Raw genomic sequence first — 18,085 nt, 5'->3', positions numbered from 1 at the left:
ACTGTATTTAATTGAAGAATCAAGGTTCTCCTAAAAGCAGCAGTAGGAATCTAAGAAAGATATGAAATTCATAGTGACAACTCAGAAGGTTGGTGAAAGCACAAGGACACAAGCTTTTGGAAACAGAGAAATGTGAATTTGACCAACAAGACCCACATCCCAAATGAGCTGAGAAAAACAGTCACCTGATTTGGAGTCAAACACGCTAATATAGTCTATGGAGCCAGCCGCAACGTGAGTACCAGCAGGATGCCAGCTGAGACTCAGGATTCGACCTGGGGAGTTTTACAACCAAAGAGAAAGTGACATACACGTACATATACAGCAAACGGTTACTGAGTTCTCTTTCCACAGTGATCTACAGGACTAGCGTTCTATAGTCTTAGCGCTCATCTGCTGCATTTTTGTGAAGAACTGTTTTGTAACAGGTGAGGAACAACTTTTTCCTGGGACTCACATGACATATTTGATGCTTGCTTTTAATAATGGATAAATGGTTGATAGGACTGTAAACAAGCACAACCTTCTGAGGGTGACCAGGCAGTAACCAAACAAAATTTAAACGTGCCTATCTGTCACAGCAATTGCACTGTCAATTTCACCACAGAGAAACATTACTAGAGTGCCCAAGTGAAGAAAAGAATGTTCGTTACAGCACTGGCTTGAGTAGTAAAAAACATATATATATTAATAATAGTATCTATCAGTAGGAGTGTGATCAAATAAATTATGGAACACCATAAAATGGAATGCCACTCACATGGGCACAACTCAACTCACACAGAAAGATGTCTGTGATATAGCAAATGAAAAAAAAAAAGCTGAAAAGCAAGTGCAAGCACTCCTGGAAATGTATCCGTCCGTTCGAAGATACGACAAGGTCTAGATTCATTTTAAAATGTTGCCTACAGACTGAGGTGAGCCACTTATTCTTTTCTTTCACCCTTAGCCAAACGCGTGAAATTTTTAACAACACTGTGTCACCTTTGTAATTAAAAAAAAAGAACACCTGCAAGATATTAAAAACAAACATACAGGGATTTGATGAATAGAGAATAAATATTACTACTGGACGTAGAGAACATCTCAGACACCACTCTCCAGAAGAGGAGTCAGCATACTGTAACCCAAAGGCCAACCTGGGGTGAGCTGTCGTTAATGAAGTTTTAGGCGAGTACAACCATGACCATTCGTTTAAGCATTATCTAGGACTACTTTGCTGAAGCCTACAATATTAGCTGGTGTCTTTACAGAAACAGGTTGCCAATCTCTGATCTGGAAGTCAGTGTCAGTAGGTGCAGCTGGAACAGGGGCAACTGGCTATAAAATTCCCACATTCAACTTGAATGTACTAACAGGACTGAGAACCACAGCTCCTACCTACAGCAAAGTCCTAGTTTTGAGACTTTAAGCACATTTATCAAAACTTCACTAAAGTGAGCGAGAACTAATAAATTGATTCACATAGAAACACTTGCTTTCCTATTTTGGACTGCCAGTTTTCTCTATTATTACTTAACCAGGTAGTCATAGCTACATTATGTTACACAGTAAAGAGAACCTGAGCTAAGGACAGCATCTAGCATATACCCTGCATCGCAGAAAGTTGGCACACAGATAAAATATTCTCTGGACCCATAGGAAAGTATCCCATCTCCAGTGGCACAGAAACATAACTTCTTGTTAACACTACTCACTGCCCTGATGACAAATAACCTTACTTTTCTGACGATCAAAATTTCTTTCAAACTGGATTTTGTCTGGAGTGATCTGAAATAATTTCACAGATCCATCTTCACAGCCAACCTATCATGGAAAAGGGGGTGGAAAACAAAGAAAGCATTTTAGAGAACCAAATATACACATTTAAAATATATACATTTCTTCCCTCAAGCTAACACTTGCTCTGAAAGAGGAAAAAGTTTGTGAGAGGAAAAAAGTACTGGTATCAAGAAATTTGGTTCCTGGCAGCCATCACATCCCAACCAGAAAGCAGGCCAATGAGTGGCCTAATTCCTGCACAGGACATGGAGGAGAAATAGGATTTCACGGCATGTCTGTGCTAGATACGACGGCTTGAATTAAACACCCGTTAACTGTGTCACCTTCATGGAGATATGTCAAGATACTGTAAAATAGTACCAAAAAAAAAATCAGTAACTCATTACAGAAAATTAATGGTAAGAATGCGCGGGGAGGAGGGAAATCTTAAGTCTGTGCTCAAAAAATTTTTGAGAAACATGGTTCTACAAGTCGACTTGTAAAAAGACCTATCAGAACTCTTAATATACTAACATGTGTTGTGAATCTACGGAAGGACTTAACACGTGGTAATTCTGAAGCAAAATGTATCATAAAACACAAAGCGCAGCAAAACAAAAGACAGTGTCTGTATCTCCCAATTCCAAAGGACACAGTTTGGGAGATGCTGAACCAAACTGAAACCTCTGGTGTCATTAATGAACAAACAAGATCCAAAGTAGAAGCAGAAAGGGTGCAAAAGGACAAGGGATTTTTACATCTCCAGTAATAACCCCAATCGTGTATCTCCTATTGGAATCCAGGTACAATTGATTGCTTGGTTGCTGGAATTCGGCTCAGACTGGAATTGCGACTGGCCACAACATAACTTTACCTTCCTATGAACACAGGGAAGCAAGTGTAAATGGGCGCAAGAGGAAATCTCGGTTTGGATTACCAATAGTTGCGTACTGACCAAAAGTTGAGAGCCATTGGGGCTGGTGGCCATGCTCCAGATGGGCCCTCCAAAGGCATCCACAGCATACTTGATGGTCAATGCCTGTAAATCATACTCGATAATTTCTCCATTGAGTCCAGCACTAAACAGTCGCTGTCCTTTCGCCCAGCACAGAGCTTCTGTGGCCCGAGACTCATGACCTGGGAAAAACTACAGAAACACAATAACTTCTCAACCCACCGTGAATTCACCAGCTACCAGCACTAGGTGATCACAGGTAAACGGGGAAAATTAAAATGCCCCTCTAGAAATAACTTAGTGTGGAATTTCACACTATCTGAAGATCATGATACTGATATTTTCTTTTTTTTTCAGGCTCACATTTTAGTTATACGGTTGGTTTTGTTTCCTTTTCTAGGACTAGTTCTGCAAAATGTTTTCGGACAATAAAGTCTGCAAGTAATTGTATTTGATGTCATCTGATTTTTAAAAGTCATTGTAGTGATCTTGATCGATGCTTTCAAAGGTGTATATGTGTCAAAAGTTATCAATATGTATACTTTGAAAACATGTTGCTTACTATGGGCCAATTTCACCAATAAATGTTGTCTAAAAAATGAAAATAAAAGAAATGAATGCAGCTCACTCCAGCTTTTCATTCAAGTCTCAGATTTCTAAGTGTTTTCTTCTTGCTCAAAAAGCATTCATACAATCAAGGAATTTTATTCTTATAGCTGCTTGCCACCAAAGGGAATGAAAGTGAAAGTGAAGTTGCTCAGTCCTGCCTGACTCTTCATGACCCCCTAGACTACAGCCTACCAGGCTCCTCCGTCCATAGGATTTTCAAGGCAAGAGTACTGGAGTGGGTTGCCATTGCCTTCTCCGGGAGAGATACAATTTTTCCTAGCTGAACTTGAAAAAGCAGAGCACCTGTAAATGGTCTGCCCAAATTGCCAAAGTCAATGACACAAATAGAAGATAACTCTCCTTACTACTAGTCCCTACTCTTCACTCTCATGATCTGACAGTGATCACCCAAGCTAATCAATCTTCAATAGCCAGGAAGGGAACAAGGAAACAAAGTGGAAGACTAGACTGAATTAATTGTTCAAGAAAAAAGAAAACCAAAAAAAAAAAAAAAGAAAAAAGAAAACCGATGGGAGTGGAAAATAAGATGTACTAGGTAAAGACCCGTTGAACATATATTAACTCAGTGATGCCTTTGTATTAAGCACTTGCTAAATGCTGGGAATACAGCCATATCACTGACAAGATCCCTTTTTCATAAAATTGGAAGTTCAGCAGGGAAGAAGACATTAAACAAATATATAAACAATTATATAGTTGCAACAATAATAACAAGAAAAATCACAGGATGCAACAAGCGTGCATCACAGCATGTTTTTCATGCTATAGAATGGGACTCATTTTTGGTGACCAGTGATTTCTTAACTCTTGTTATTGCTTCAGGGGTCAGCTCAGGTAAGTCATCCCTTTCCAGGAATCCTAAACCTACCTCATCAGAGCAAGGCACCTCTCTACTAAGATTCTATGCCCATGCATAGGTCTATCATAAAACTGACCACACTATTTCAAACCGTATACTCATCTTTCCCCCGCTGGATTTTGAGCTCCTTGAAGGTAGGGCCTCTGACATTCATCTTAATGCCTAATGCTTGCAGTCATTTAGAAATAGTTACAGAGTACCTAAATTCCAAGTACTACGCTGCAAGACACTGCATTCATTTTTCCTTCTATTCATCTGTATCATGGTGTTGAGGGCATGCAAGGCACTCAGTAAATGTGAACTGAATTGTTTTGCTGCATCTGAAATCTGTAATCAGAGACTTTGAAAAATAGGCTGCTGTAACAGCCCTGTGCATATACCCAAATGATATTTTACCTAATTTAAAATCTTCTTTACTTCCAAACATTAGGTATATAAATCTACTTTCTCTCAAATAGATAATTTAGGAATTCATCATCACCAAAAAGTTTGATATTAAAACATCTCATCATTTTTTTCTGAATTAACAGTGAAATGGGTAATAACACAGCAGGAAAAGCCACTTTACTAAAGTTACAATGGTGCAGAGACTGATAGGAAGCAATGATCTTGACAACAGATCTAGTAAACATCAGTTTCCAAATGGCAGTAAGCACCACAATTCCTAGGTAGACTCTTTCTAACCAACATTACATATACTGAAGCTCTAAGTTTATCAGTCAGACAAGAGAGTGTATATTTGTTCTTTGTTTCTAAACAACAGAGAGAGTAGGGGAGAGTCATTTTCTTCTGATCTCTTTGAATACAAAAAAGACAGAAGATTTTGCAGAATTAAACTTAAGAAAAAAAAATTAACATCACCACCACCAAATCCGGCTCCCAAATGACTTACTTTCTCCTGAAAGTAGTTTGCTGACAAATTATAAATTTCCACAGTGCCATCTGTTCGTGAAACAGCCAATCTGTTTGACTGGTTATTGTAAGCCACACAGCGGATCCCTGATGGAACATAATTAAAGAAACGCACTCGATGGACATTAAATTCACCCATTCCTAGGAGGGGAGAAAAGAATCATTGTTAAACAGCAGTATGTCACATCTACTGTCTTTTATTACCACTCTTCTGGATTTCCCTCGTGGCTCAGATGGTAAAGAATCAGCCTGCAATGAGGGAGACCTGGGTTCCATCTCTGAGTTGGGAAAATCCCCTGGAGGAGGGCATGGCAACCCACTCCAGTATTCTTGCCTGGAGAAGCCCCAGGGACAGAGGCACCTGGCGGGCTACAGTCCATAGGGTGGAAAAGAGTCGGACACGACTGATTGACTAAGCGCAGCACAGTACCACTGTTCTATGTGGCAGACTCCAAATGTATCTCACTGAGGTTCATTTCTATTTTTCCCCATTTTTGGGGGGTGGGGAGAAGGCCAGGCAGGAACTGGGGGTGGGGAGGATATGGGATCTTAGTTCCCCTGCTGCCGTCACTAGAAGCTCCCAGTCTTAACCCCTGGACCGCCTGGGAAGTCTGACTGAGGTTCATTTTAAAATATTCAACTAAAGATGCTTTAATGGTCCACACAGAATCTATCAAATAGTCTCCAGAAGCTCAGGATTCTTCCACAAAAAAAATTCAAAAAGCAACACATAGAGCATCACCCAGCCTCCTAGCAATCCCGCAAACTGCCTGAAGGAAGTGCTCCAGGAAGAGAGGTGAGAATCTAAAACTTGATCTTAGAGCAAAAGACTGAACATAACCTCATTTTTTTACTGGGAGTGCGCGCTTGAATGGAGCCACAAGGAGCTGACCAAATGTATTCGAAAAGAAAGTGAAGTCGCTCAGTCGTGTCCAACTGCGACCCCATGGACTGTATGTAGCCTACCAGGTTCCTCCACCCATGGGATTTTCCAGGCAAGAATACTAGAGGGGGTTGCCACTTCCTTCTCCAGGAATTGTATTCGAGGCAGAACTAAAGTCTCCTTCGTATTTGGTGCGTGAGGTTTCTGGGGTTGGGGGTGGTGAAGAAGAGGATCAATACCTCGATCATTCTAAGAAAGCAAGAAATGTTGACAGTCTAAAGGAGTCTCTCAAAGTCAGGTCCGCAGAACTCCTAAACCAAAACGATCTCTAACAAGGCAGGATTCCGGGTACTAATCCATAGCTCTAGAATTCCAGTCTTTGGGGGTGGGAGGAGGTCAAGGAACCTGCATTTTGGCAAACATCTCCATCTCCACTGCATGCTAAGTCTGCAAATCACAGACTCAACTACGGTGGTGACGGTGGAGCTGATGGGCAGGAAGAACCAAGAGCTTCTTAGCGGGATGAAGCGACAGGACTGATCTGGCATCTGTCAATTACTTTCTCTATCCCCAGCTCCGCCGCCGCCAACAGACGCACTCGGGTCAGGTTCGCCCCTTTACTCATCTCCCTTCAAGGTGAAGAATCTGCCAGGAGAGAAGGCGCGTTCGGCCCAGCTAGGCTATGCGTGCTTCCGAGGCGCGCGAGGGCTCCGCCGACACTTCCCTCTCCGGGGATGTCTGGAGTAGCCCCCACCCGGCCTCGGCAGAGGGGAATCGGCGAGTTTCCCGGGGGGCCGACCTAGAGCAAGCCTCACTCGCTAGATACAACCCCATTCCATCCCCGCTACCTACGCCCCTTCCCCAACTCACCAGTGGAAGGGCTCGCCACTTAGGGAGCTCGCCTCTCTCCGCCCCGGCCCCACGTGCGCGCGCCCGCGTGTGCTGCCCCGGAAGTGCTCGCGGCGCAAGGCCGGAAGTGCGCAGGCAGTGCTCGCGGCGGCGGCGACGGCGGCGGGAGGTTCGGTTGTCGCCCGTTGGCCGCGCGGCGCCGCGATCGGCGGCCGCCATTGCAGGTCAGGCCGCGGGCAGGGAGCGCGGGAGGCCGCGGGGAGCGAGGGCTGAGCCGGGGATGGGGGGGCGAGGGTGCGAGGGAGCGGGAAGCTAGGAAGCTGGGGCCGGGCGGGGCGCGCGGCTCGAGGAGAAGAATGGCGAGCTGAGGGGCGGGGAGCAGCGGGCGGGGGAGGGGAGGCCGGGAAGGGGGAGGGGAGCGGGGAGGGCCGCGCAGAGGTGGGGGCGACCCAGAGGCGCCCTCGGGGTAGGAGAGCCGGGAATTGCGGAGAAGGGAGCGGTGCGGAGTCGGAAGGCGGAGGGAAGGGAGCGAGCTGGGCGGAGCGGGAGAAGGGCGGAAAGAGTGGCCGAGCGCGGGCGGAGGACGGAGAAGGGGGCAGCGCGGGCCGGAATCTCGAGGTATGTGCGGGAAGGGGCTTTTCCCTGGGTGGGGAGGGAACCCAGCACGCGATGCTTGCGAGTGTGGGGGAGACCTGGAACCCAGGAAGTAGCGGGAACATCAGAAAGGGTCTAAGCGGGGGGTAGGACCGTGAGTTCTTTGGAGGGGACATTTTTAAATCTTGGGGGGAAGAGGCTATTGGGAGCGGTAGTTGGGAGGGTGACTGGAAGGAAGAGACTGTCTGGAGAGTGATCCAGCTGCTTTTGTGGGTGGAGTGAGAGGCCGGAGAAGAGTGGGGTGGAGTCGGGTCCTGGAGGAGCGAAGTACTTAAGAATTGGGGGACATAGGGAATGATTTGGAAGATGAGGGTGGTAGAGGAATAACGTTTAGAGCGATCTTTAGGAGGGTGAACGGTTTGGAAAGACCATTCTGGGGTTGGAGGGTGGAGTTTAAAATATAGTTTCCTTGGGAGGTAGGAGAAAGTCTTGGTAAGAGGTCCTAGAGAAAGTGGGGGGGGGGTCATGGGGTGGGGGGGGTCATGGGGTGGGGGTGGGGAAGAGAGGGGAAGCGGACAGAGAAGTCCCAGAAAGTGGGAGGGGCTAGAAATAGGAAGTGCTTGTAGCTCAATTTCCAGGGAGAGGAGGAGGGGGTCAGGGGAGATGGTGAAGATGGGGCTCGTGGGAGGGAAATCCAGTATAGAGGGAGACCTCAAGCAGAGCTAGACAGGAAGGGACTTTGGGCAAGGGAGGGGCTCAGGGCAGTAAAAGGAGGAAGGGTAGATGGGGCCGCAGAGTAGCAGAAGATGGAGAAAACTGGAGTAACTCAGAACGACTGAAGCCATCTTTTCTACCTATTGTCTGCGAATACCAGTAATTGATTCCCTCCATCATGGGAATCTTAAAACGTGATGGGAAAGTCCCACATGTATGCATAGTGTCCACACACGTTTTTGAACACACTGTTCACTAATGAAAAGTTCGGAAGCATTCAGTTCCACCTACCCTCCATGGCCCCTTGTCGGAGGAGAGCAGGCTTTTCATTTAGAAACTGGATTTTATCACTTCATAAGTCTGTCAAGAGACAAGGTCTTCCCTTGAAACTTAGATTGTCCCCATCAGTCACAAAACCACAGTAACACTGCTAATAAAAGTAATCTGTATCCAGTTGTATGTAAAAGTTCATGAATTGTTCCTTTGCTGGAAAGGCACACAGAGAAATAGCTACCATGCTTAGAGAAGAAAACCTTCCAGAACTTAATCCCTGAAGCAGCTTGGTAAACCCTGCCTGCCATGTTTGAATTGTTTTCCCATCAATAAAGTAAACTTGACTTTATTCTTACAACATGCTGCTTTTATAAGATGTTTTAGTCCACTATAAAGATTAAAATAATAATTAAACAGTAGTGTAAAGTCATTCTCTTGGACATATACTAAGAAAATGCCATGTTCCTCCAGGTAATCAATAGCTTGACCCTAAGTTTTACCATATGTTAGGCACACGCTAAGGACTTTACATTCATAACTTCATTTAATAAAACAACCTTTTTGAGATAGGTTCTTTTTATGTTCAGTTTATTGGTGGAGAAACTGTGACATAAGATTACATTACCTCCATCATACATAGGCTAGAAAGATGGTAGACTCAGAAGGCAGTTCTGACAATGAATTCTCACTAAATCCCTGAACACAGAAGAGTCCTTGGGACTGAATAAGGACTCAATAAATGCTAATTGTTGGCCCAGGAATTTGCAAATATAAATTTGTAAGGGCCTAATGAAAACAATTTAAAAAAGACTTTAGCTCTAATAAAATTTAATTCTGTGTAGTTGGGTTAAACCATTGAGTGAGAGCCCATTGTTTCCATAAAAGCTGCATGTTCTGTTTAATACTGTACATACCACACTTTCTGCTATATCTTATTTTGGGAGCTGTTACCATTGTTAAGGATCCTTGCTCATTGCTATTCTCTGTTAAGCGCTTAGTAATATTAACAATTCAGAAACCGATGGATAAAAAATTTTGTAGATTAGATGAATCAGTGAGAAAGAATGCTCTGTTCTTTTGACTGACTTTGTCTAACCTTAAGGAAACGGGTTTGGGCTATAATTTTGAATCCTGGAGCTGACCTTGAGTACATCTCTAGGGATTTTAGAAACTTAAGCCTCATCAATTGAATATGATGAAAAGCAGGCTTACTTGATTTCAGCTGCCTACGCCACAGATGTCATAGTGGCAGTGTGTAAGATTTTCCTCATAGGTGGTTTATTTGCCATCCTGTGGTAGATGCTGTGAGAAAGGCAGTGTTTATAAAGCAAGTTCCTCTATAGACATGAGGCATGGTGGGTGGCGGGGGTGCTATGTGAGAGGACCGCAGGAAAGGATGGATTGTGGGGGAGTTACAGTCAGGTCATATTCCGCAGCAGCCACTCTCAGGTGTTAGACCAGTTACTTAACCTTTAGCTTCTCTACGCTTGTTTCCTCACTGTAAAAAGGTACTGACAGACAGTGCCTTGTTTGCAGGATGAAAAAAAATCCAGGGAAATGTTCAGAGAGGTTTAGCTATGTAAGAAATGAAGCTTTCTGTATTAAAAATATAATGCCTTGACTGAACTTTTCTTCCTAATTAAGAAACTGGTGGCACTTCGATTTTTCAGGTTTTTAATAACTTTAATAGTAACTGACTTCAAAATGACAGTTAAGATATATCCCAGATTTGGTCTGATTTCAGACAAACCTTTGAGTTTTGATTAGGGCTCCCATTGTGAGTATGCATTTGTTTTGAGAAGAAGGGATTCCTTTGCTACTCTGTAGTTTGTTCAGGCCTCTTGAAGTCATCAGGACTACTGTCTTAAGAAACAACAGTGTTTCAGCTTTACTTGTAACCTCCAAAATAACTCCAGGTCTTAAGATTGGGAATGATCTGAGGTAACCTCAGATATTTCTAAAAAAAATTTTAGATACTATTTCCAGAAATCTTTAAGCCTCCCCCAAAAGACATTTTGTTTTTGTCTTTCCATAAAGGAAAAAGATAGGAGTTAAAATGTACACAATACTTTTTAAAAAGTTTCTTTTACATAGCTAAAGTCATTTGACTAATGAGTACAGAACGTATGTATTTATTTAGCCATGTAACAGCCTCAAAAACTTAGGTAGAAAAAAATTTCTCCTTTTATAAGAGAGGATAGGGAGTCAAAATAATTCATTGCAGGGAAAAGGTGTTTGGTTTTTTCCATACCTTCCATCTCCAAGTTCATACTGTAGTCGTGGCCTTGGAGACTCCACTCTGAAATACATTGAATTTAAACATCTTTTTGAAAAGTGAGATCATAAAATTCTTCTGGCTCTACAGGAACTTGGAATTATTATTCTTAACCAAAGACAGTTGATCCTATCTAAATTTGGGATTAAACTCAAGGCTGTTGAGAGAGGTGCTGGGCAATCTTTTCCATTGACTTTTAGCTTCGTGATTTGATGCGGTACATTGGTCAAACTGTGCCTTCAGACATTGCTCTTGATAACAGCTGCAGTTTCTACACAAGCAGTACCTTAGAACAGACATTTAAAAGTTGCTTTGGTTATTTGTAAAAGTTGGAATGAGTTGAGAGTGAAGACTTGGAAATTTCTTTGCTTTACAGAAATTTTTCATTATAATGTTACTTGTTACCAACAGGATTTGACTTGTATTTTACTTCTTCACCTCTTTGTTTTCCTACTAACTTGCTCTGCCTTCTCTCAAGGGGATGGGGACAGATTGGACTGCATGTTCTCATGTTTTTTTCAGTTATCTCCACACTGGGTGAAATGCACCTCCATTACGTGTGTTATTAGTGAAGTGCCCAGGTAAACATACCTAGTTTTAAGAACAGCTGTTATAGAGCATGGAGCAAGAAAAAGAATAATCTGATTCAGCCAATAGGATATTTTATGGTGCTGAAGGAGAATTTTAAAATTCAAAGGGATGAGTTCCCCTGCATTATTTATTAATACCAACTTGGTAAATACACCCCCATGTACATAAATACAGCCATATCAGTCCACGGGTTCCTATGAGCTAGACTCTTGCGAGCTGGGTGTGAACTTCATTTGTCGTCACATCTCCAGCCTCATTAGGTCTAGGTCTAAAGTGTTTAGCTCACAGGATTTTTGTTTTTAGGAGAATTGCTAGCTGCCTGCCTGTATCAATAGGTGTACTCAGGCAGGGCCGCCTACATAAGTGGATAGAGAGCTGTGTAGGCTTGTTGAAGCAATAGCAACAAGTATGGAGGTGCAGCTATTCTGACCCAGCTACCAGGCATCTGTTTTCCTTTATCCACTTCGACCACTTTTTTTCTGGTTTTTGTTTTTATTTATTTAGCTTTTTTGGCCACACTTTGCAGCTTGTGGGCTCTTAGTTCTCTGACCCAGGCCCATGGCAATGAAAGCCCTAAGTAGGCCACTATTTTGAATTCTTGTTCTGGCAGGAGACTGTCCAGGAAATAGGGAATGCACCAAAAATATTTCTATTAATATTAATACATCCCCTTTTTCTAAACAGTCCGTACATTCCTACCTTAGAGTCAGAAGTCTTAAAGATTAATCTCCTTCCCTGCCGTGATTTTCCTAAAATGTGTATCTGTGTGAACACTTTATTGCTTCTCTGAAACTACCTGTATTTTATTATCACTTGCACTTATCAGGGAAAATACACTGTATCATCAGTCACCAGAAGTTTATTTAAATCAAACAAATACTGTAAAGCAGTTATCAGTCAAAAAATAAATACAATTTTAAAAACTCATTTACAAGAACTCTTTCTTGATCTACATGTATTTATTAACCCTTAGAAACATCACAACTTCATTTTCAGTTATTGAGCCTTTTTTGATTTATGGCTAAAATGTACCTATCATGCCCTTAAGTTTTATAGTTATAATGTGGAAATGCTGATTTACTTATCCTTTGAAAAATTAGCTATATGTTAGTCTTTTAAAGCAGTTCCACATCTTATAATATTTGGTCTTCATAATAATTAAATGAAGCCGACAGTCTAGGTTTTAGCCCCACGGTGACTTGTATGTGATGAGTGTCCACACTTCAGGCTGGAACCTGAACTTAGGGCTTCTAATTTTAAATTGTTAGTCTTTCTCCTTCAGGAGACCTTGGGAGAATATTAAAAGTGCTTTGGTTGGTCTGCTGACGGTGGAGGTAGGGCCTTCTTACCTGTCAGACCTTTGTTCGCCTGAGCCAGTGTATTACCTGTGGTCAGGGGTACCACACTTGGCAGTGCTGCAGCAGGCCTGGCGTATTGAAGCATGCCTCTGGATGTAGCTCTTGCTAAATGCATGTAAGCAGCGCCTGCCTGATGCTTTCGTGCCTTTTTGTCCTCGCTTGGTTTTCTCCCTGTTTGAGAGGTATTGATTACAAGTGTGAAGTCAGATGGCCTACGTTTTTACACTGGCTCTGCTACCTGCTAGCTGTGTTTGTGCCACATATAAGCAAGAGTATATCCCTCAGTAACTTTTATCTGCAAAATACGGGGAGGTCCCTGTCTCACAGTAGTTGAATGAGATACCACCCATAATATATATGCACAGGATCTGATTCATAGTAAAAATTGAATAAATACTGCTGCTGCTAAGTCGCTTTAGTCGTGTCCAACTCTGTGTGACCCCATGGATGGCAGCCCACCAGGCTCCCCTGTCCCTGGGATTCTCCAGGCAAGAACACTGGAGTGGGTTGCCGTTTCCTTCTCCAATGCATGAAAGTGAAAAGTGAAAGTGGAGTCGCTCAGTCGTGTCCGACTCTTAGTGACCCCATGGACTGCAGCCTACCAGGCTCCTCCATCCATGGGATTTTCCAGGCAAGAGGACTGGATTGGGGGTGCCACTGCCTTCTCTGGAATAAATAATAGCTGCTATTTATACTTGAAGTCCAGTAATTGACCAGCCGCATGGTTCCAAAGTGTGTTTGGTGCTCAAGAGAAAGAGGTTCTGCTGTCTTACAGGGCTGCTGGGAGTATATTGATACTTTTCCCTCCAGATCCAAAACAAAGATTGACATGTCAGTAAGGAAAGCTGTTTAAGCAGGTGTTTGCTAATGGTGAGCACAATAATACCTATTAGCTTGTTCTACAGTTGGTAAACACTGATCTGATAACCTTGCACTAGGCTTCATCTATTCATTGGAAAGATTTGTATAGAAGTCATAGTTTAGATCCCCCATCCCTTTAGTCCCCCCGTTAATCTACCTTTCTTAGGAAGGCAAGTATAAGAAGCCAGTTTCAGGCAAAAATGTCCCATTTTAACTCATTCTGCAAACTTGCCACCAGGTGGGGCCATTGTATAAAATGAAGGATTAAGCATCAGGGTTGTTTTAGTGTCTAAATGAAAGATGGGCAATGTGTTTTATGAGAATCACGTTAGAAATAAGCTTTACCATTCACTAAAGTCTGAAGGACCTTTTCTGTTCTCTCAGCTTTTAGTTCAGAGAGATCCTTTGAATCTTGAAATACAACCAAAGTGGCAAACATCCACTTACACCATCACCAAAGAAAAAAGTTAAATCTAAAATAATTCCTTAGTTTTTTAGACATACACAGAATGGAAAATATAACGCCCCTGAGAAAGGCAAGTTAGCATACTGACGAGAGGGTGGGCTCTGCAGTATATGTCTTGGGTTCAAATCTTGGCTAGTTGACTAGTAGCTATGTGACCTTGAACACACTGTGGTACCTATCAACTTTCCACACTGTAGTTGACCCTTGGTGATCTGAAGGAATTCTCTATGCATAATACCAGTTTAAAAAATGTACATGCTATGGAGTTGTTAGGGGAATGAAATTAAATGTGTCTAAAGCATTTAGAAAGTGCCTGGCACACAGTATTCGTTATGATTATCCTAAAAAATATATTTTTTCTCTACAGCTTCTTTTCCGTTGCTTTTTAAAGACGTAAAGCTCATGGTGCAGATTGTTATTTCCAGGTGAGTAAATTTTGAGGGTTTTAATTTAGCTTGAATGATCAAGTCTATATAGGTTTGAAATTTCCCTGAAAGAATTGGGGTCCTCAGATGCATCCGGCACAAATCCCAGCCTTTCAGTTTTGAGTTCAGTGCGTGGCACTGCCCAATTTCCCAAGAATTTTTGCTCAACAAGGAGTTCCCTTGGGCCTTGAATGGTGGTGTAGGACACTATGATTCATCCTTCACCCCTCCAAAATAGTGTAACCGCCAGCCCTTTGCTTGCAGTGCTGGGGCTGGAGGCCTGGCAGAATGGGTGCTGATGGAACTACAGGGGGAGATCGAGGCTCGCCACAGCACTGGATTAGCTGGAAACCTCCTGGGAGACCTACATTACACCACTGAGGTGAGGGGACTTTTCTTTCCCTGCCTAATGCCTCAGGAAAGCAAGCTACACCAAGGTGGTGCTCCCAGGACCCACAGTGAGGACTGCCCTCAGGTTTGTTATTCAGGGTCTAGCCAAGCCCCACTTGTTCTCCCCCCCACCCCCGACCTCTGCAGTAGCAGGGTAATTTAGCTTTGGGGAATCTGGAAAGGTCACAGTTCTGAAAGTAGCATTCTCTTACCTGGGGCCGGAAAGAGGAAAAAGGATATGAGGGTGGGTTGTCCGTTGTGGCTTCCCAGCAGTGGTAGAGGGAGTGGAGGTGCCAGCATCGTCTCCTGAGAGCGTCTCTGGAAGGCACTTGGATATCATGACTTTGCCCTGAACCTTAGGCATCTCGTTCTTGTTCTGCCAAAGGGAATCCCTGTGCTGATCGTGGGGCATCATATCCTGTATGGGAAAATCATCCACCTGGAGAAACCTTTTGCCGTCCTTGTGAAATACACTCCCGGGGAGCAGGATTGTGATGAACTCGGCTGTGAGAGTAGCACCCGGTACCTGGTGACAGCACTCATCAAAAACAAGATCCTTTTCAAAACTCGCCCCAAGCCCATCATCACCAACGTCCCCAAGAAAGTATGAAAGAACCTCGGATTTTCCCTCGAGAGCGGCCAACTCCTTGGACTCGTGCCCCCCTGCCACCTCGAGGACGGCTGGACGGTTCCCTGGGACCCCAGGGGGGTCCTGTTCTAAACACAGGCCACCCACTGGGTTTGAACTCGGATCCCTTCCTTATGGCAAGCAGTTCTCTTGGTGGAAATTTGGCCCCATTTCCAAGGAACCCCTCTCCTTTTCCCACTTCATCAGGCTCACTGGCTTCAAATCCAGCACCTTTCCCTGCTGGTGCTCGTGACCCGGGCCTGGCTTCGTTCCCAAGAGGGATGAACCCCACTAGCACAGGTGCAGTTTCTTTCCCAAGGCCGGGTGGTCTCTTGGGCCCAAACCCAGGGTCAACTCTGAATCCTAGGGCAGGGGCTCTTCCAGGCCCAGGGCCTCTGTCTAACCCAAGGCTAGGGGGTCTCCCAGGGCCAGGTCCGGTGTCCAACCCAAGGCCAAGTGGTCTTCTGGGAACAGGTCCTGACCCCAGAAGTGGTGGCCCCATGGGCCCTGGATCTGGACCCAGCCTGAGAGCAGGTGTCCTGTTGACTCCTGGAAATGGTCCCCCCAATCCTAGACCTGTTGGCCTGGGCCCTGGACCGAGTCCCAATCTGAGGTCAGGCTTTGTAGGTACAAACCCTGCCCCGAGGTCAAGTATGTTTCCAGGTCCTGGCCTTGGGCCCAACCCAAGATCAAGTGGCCTGGGCCCAGGCCTTGGGCCTAATCCAAGGGCAGGTGGCCTGGGCCCAGGCCCTAATCTGGATGCCAGAGCAGGTGGCCTCTTGGGCACAGGATCTGGTCTTAACTTAAGAATGGCTGGGCCTCAAGGCCTAGATCTTGCTCCCATTCTGAGAGCAGCAGGTCTTTTAGGAGCAAATTCAGCTTCTTTCTCACAGGTTTCTGGAAACATGGGCACAAGCCCATCTTCCATGGCCAGACTTCCTGGCCCCATAGGCCCAAATTCAGGGCCTGGCTCTCGGGGAATTGGCCTTCCAGGGCCAAATCCATCTCCCCTGTCAAGGGCTCCTGGCCCTGTTGGCCCCAATTCAGCTCATTTTGCAAGGCCTGCTGGTCCTATGGGAGTAAATGCTAATCCCTTTCCAAGGGGGACAGGTGCAGGGGGGTTGAACCCAGCTGCCTTCTCTCAGTCTTCTAACACATTGGCTTCAAACCCAGTTAACTTCCAGAGGTCTGCTGGCCTCCAGGGTTCAAGTCCAGCAGTTTTCCCAAGAGCCTCTGGGCCACTAGGCCCCAACCCAGCTAACTTCCCAAGGGCCACTGGCTTACAGGGTCCAAGTCCAGCTACCTTCCCCAGGTCTATTGGCCCGTTAGGCCCTGGTCAGGTTACCTTCCCCAGGCCAGCTCCAGGGCCCCTAGGCTCTTCGCCAGCAGGCCCTGTGGGTATCAACCCAGCTCCTTTTGCAAGGCCAACTGGGGCCCTGGGTGTAAACCCAGCTTCCTTTCCAAGAATGAATGGCCCTGTGAGCAAGACTTTGGTTCCATTTCCTAGAGTAGGGAGCCTCCCTGGCACAAACCCAGCTGCTTTCCCCAGACCAGGGGGGCCGATGGCCGCAATGTACCCAAATGGAATGTTACCCCCTTAAACACCATTTTCTCTCCAGGACCACCTTGGTTTCCAGGCACTGTGGGTTCTGGACAGGTGAAGTAGTAGATATGGAACTACAATCTGAAGTACATACCTGGGGCTCAGGTTCAGATGAGCCTTTTTCCCCACTCTGCGTCTTTCTTGACTGAAGGAACTTTGTAACTGTGGGATGTGGACTTTGGCAGGTGGGAATGATCCCACCTTGAGAGAAGGAATCTCCAGCCTTCAGGAGCCTGCTGTGCTTTTGTCCCACAGCTTTCTGCCCCTTGTTTCTTAACTAGTTTCTTGAATTGTTCTTGTGGACCTTTCCTCAGGGATACATTGGCCTGCAGGTCCCAGTTCATACATAGTCCCCTGCTCACCACTGGAGAATGAGCTCACTGCTCTCTAGAAATGTTGTGTTGGTGAAAGGACCATGCTTCTGCAGCACTGACCTGGTCATCCTCTACTGCCATACCTTCTTCCCCTGCGGACTTGAACACGGAACAGGGAAGTGCAGCCACTTCAGAGAGCCACCAAATACAGCATCCGCTTGACTGACTGGGTCTGCAGCTTCCTTCTCCTGGGACTTAGAGGAAGCCAGAACCAAGGCTCCACTGCTCATCCAACTCCCTCTCCACTGGTACTCCCAATCAAAGAACCTCAAGATTAAACTGATGTGGATGGGATTATGGGAATTGGGGTGGGGGTGGGGGATAAAGGGGAGAAATCACTGTGCTTTGTTCAGCCTGATGTGAAAGGATGGTTGGTGTTTTTCCCGCATTGTATCTTTTCTTACTGTTTCTTTAATAAATGAGACGAGAGGGCTGTTGATTTCACTCCCTTTTTATTACCTGTTCCACAGGGAAGGAAGTTTACCCACTGCTTTTCATTGTTTCAGCTTGGCCACAATCCTCCATGACCTCTCAGATAATATACTTTCATTTAAGGAGGAAGCAAGCTTTGGTTTTTAGCCTTAACTGGGTAGCTAGGGCTAACTCATTGGCTTAGTAATTTCTCCAAAGACCCTATGCATCCTCTACAGTAAAAACTAAGCCACCACAGGTGTGCAGTTACTA

General features: G+C 44.8%; 2 protein-coding genes across 8 annotated transcripts in view; one reads left to right on the top strand and one right to left on the bottom strand.

Annotated features, from left to right (window-relative positions):
* Nucleotides 1-6,953, bottom strand: part of UTP4 (UTP4, small subunit processome component) — a 29,956-nt gene extending 23,003 nt beyond the window's left edge. The window contains exons 1-5 of one of the 3 annotated variants that reach the window (XM_018062196.1): nt 6,871-6,953; nt 5,098-5,258; nt 2,717-2,908; nt 1,722-1,806; nt 186-275 (exon numbers count right to left, since the gene is read on the bottom strand). In XM_018062196.1, coding sequence (XP_017917685.1) covers nt 186-275; nt 1,722-1,806; nt 2,717-2,908; nt 5,098-5,256 — 526 coding nt within the window. In that variant the 5' untranslated portion in view covers nt 5,257-5,258; nt 6,871-6,953. Of the gene's footprint in view, nt 1-185; nt 276-1,721; nt 1,807-2,716; nt 2,909-5,097; nt 5,260-6,870 lie in introns of those variants that run through there. The other 2 variants (XM_018062198.1, XM_005692184.3) reach the window with 2 other exon arrangements.
* CHTF8 (chromosome transmission fidelity factor 8) lies at nt 6,970-17,845 on the top strand. 5 transcript variants are annotated; one of them, XM_018062205.1, is made up of 5 exons: nt 6,999-7,073; nt 14,349-14,406; nt 14,671-14,788; nt 15,182-16,106; nt 16,167-17,845. In XM_018062205.1, exons 4-5 carry the CDS (start codon nt 15,403-15,405, stop codon nt 17,023-17,025), a joined length of 1,563 nt encoding a protein of 520 aa, XP_017917694.1. In that variant the 5' UTR covers nt 6,999-7,073; nt 14,349-14,406; nt 14,671-14,788; nt 15,182-15,402; the 3' UTR covers nt 17,026-17,845. The 5 variants fall into 5 exon arrangements, with proteins under 5 accessions (XP_017917695.1, XP_017917694.1, XP_017917692.1 ...); XM_018062206.1 differs by having other exon boundaries at nt 6,970-7,073; nt 15,182-17,845; XM_018062203.1 differs by having other exon boundaries at nt 15,182-17,845.

The sequence above is a fragment of the Capra hircus genome, chromosome 18 (assembly GCF_001704415.2).
Source record: "Capra hircus breed San Clemente chromosome 18, ASM170441v1, whole genome shotgun sequence".
NCBI lineage: Eukaryota > Metazoa > Chordata > Mammalia > Artiodactyla > Bovidae > Capra > Capra hircus.
Note: the sequence above shows the minus strand (reverse complement) of the source record. Positions and strands in the feature narration are given on the sequence as shown.

What these genes read in the sequence shown, in the direction of transcription:
- CHTF8 (XM_018062203.1), top strand. Translation starts at nt 15,403, where the DNA reads ATGAAAGAACCTCGGATTTTCCCTCGAGAGCGGCCAACTCCTTGGACT.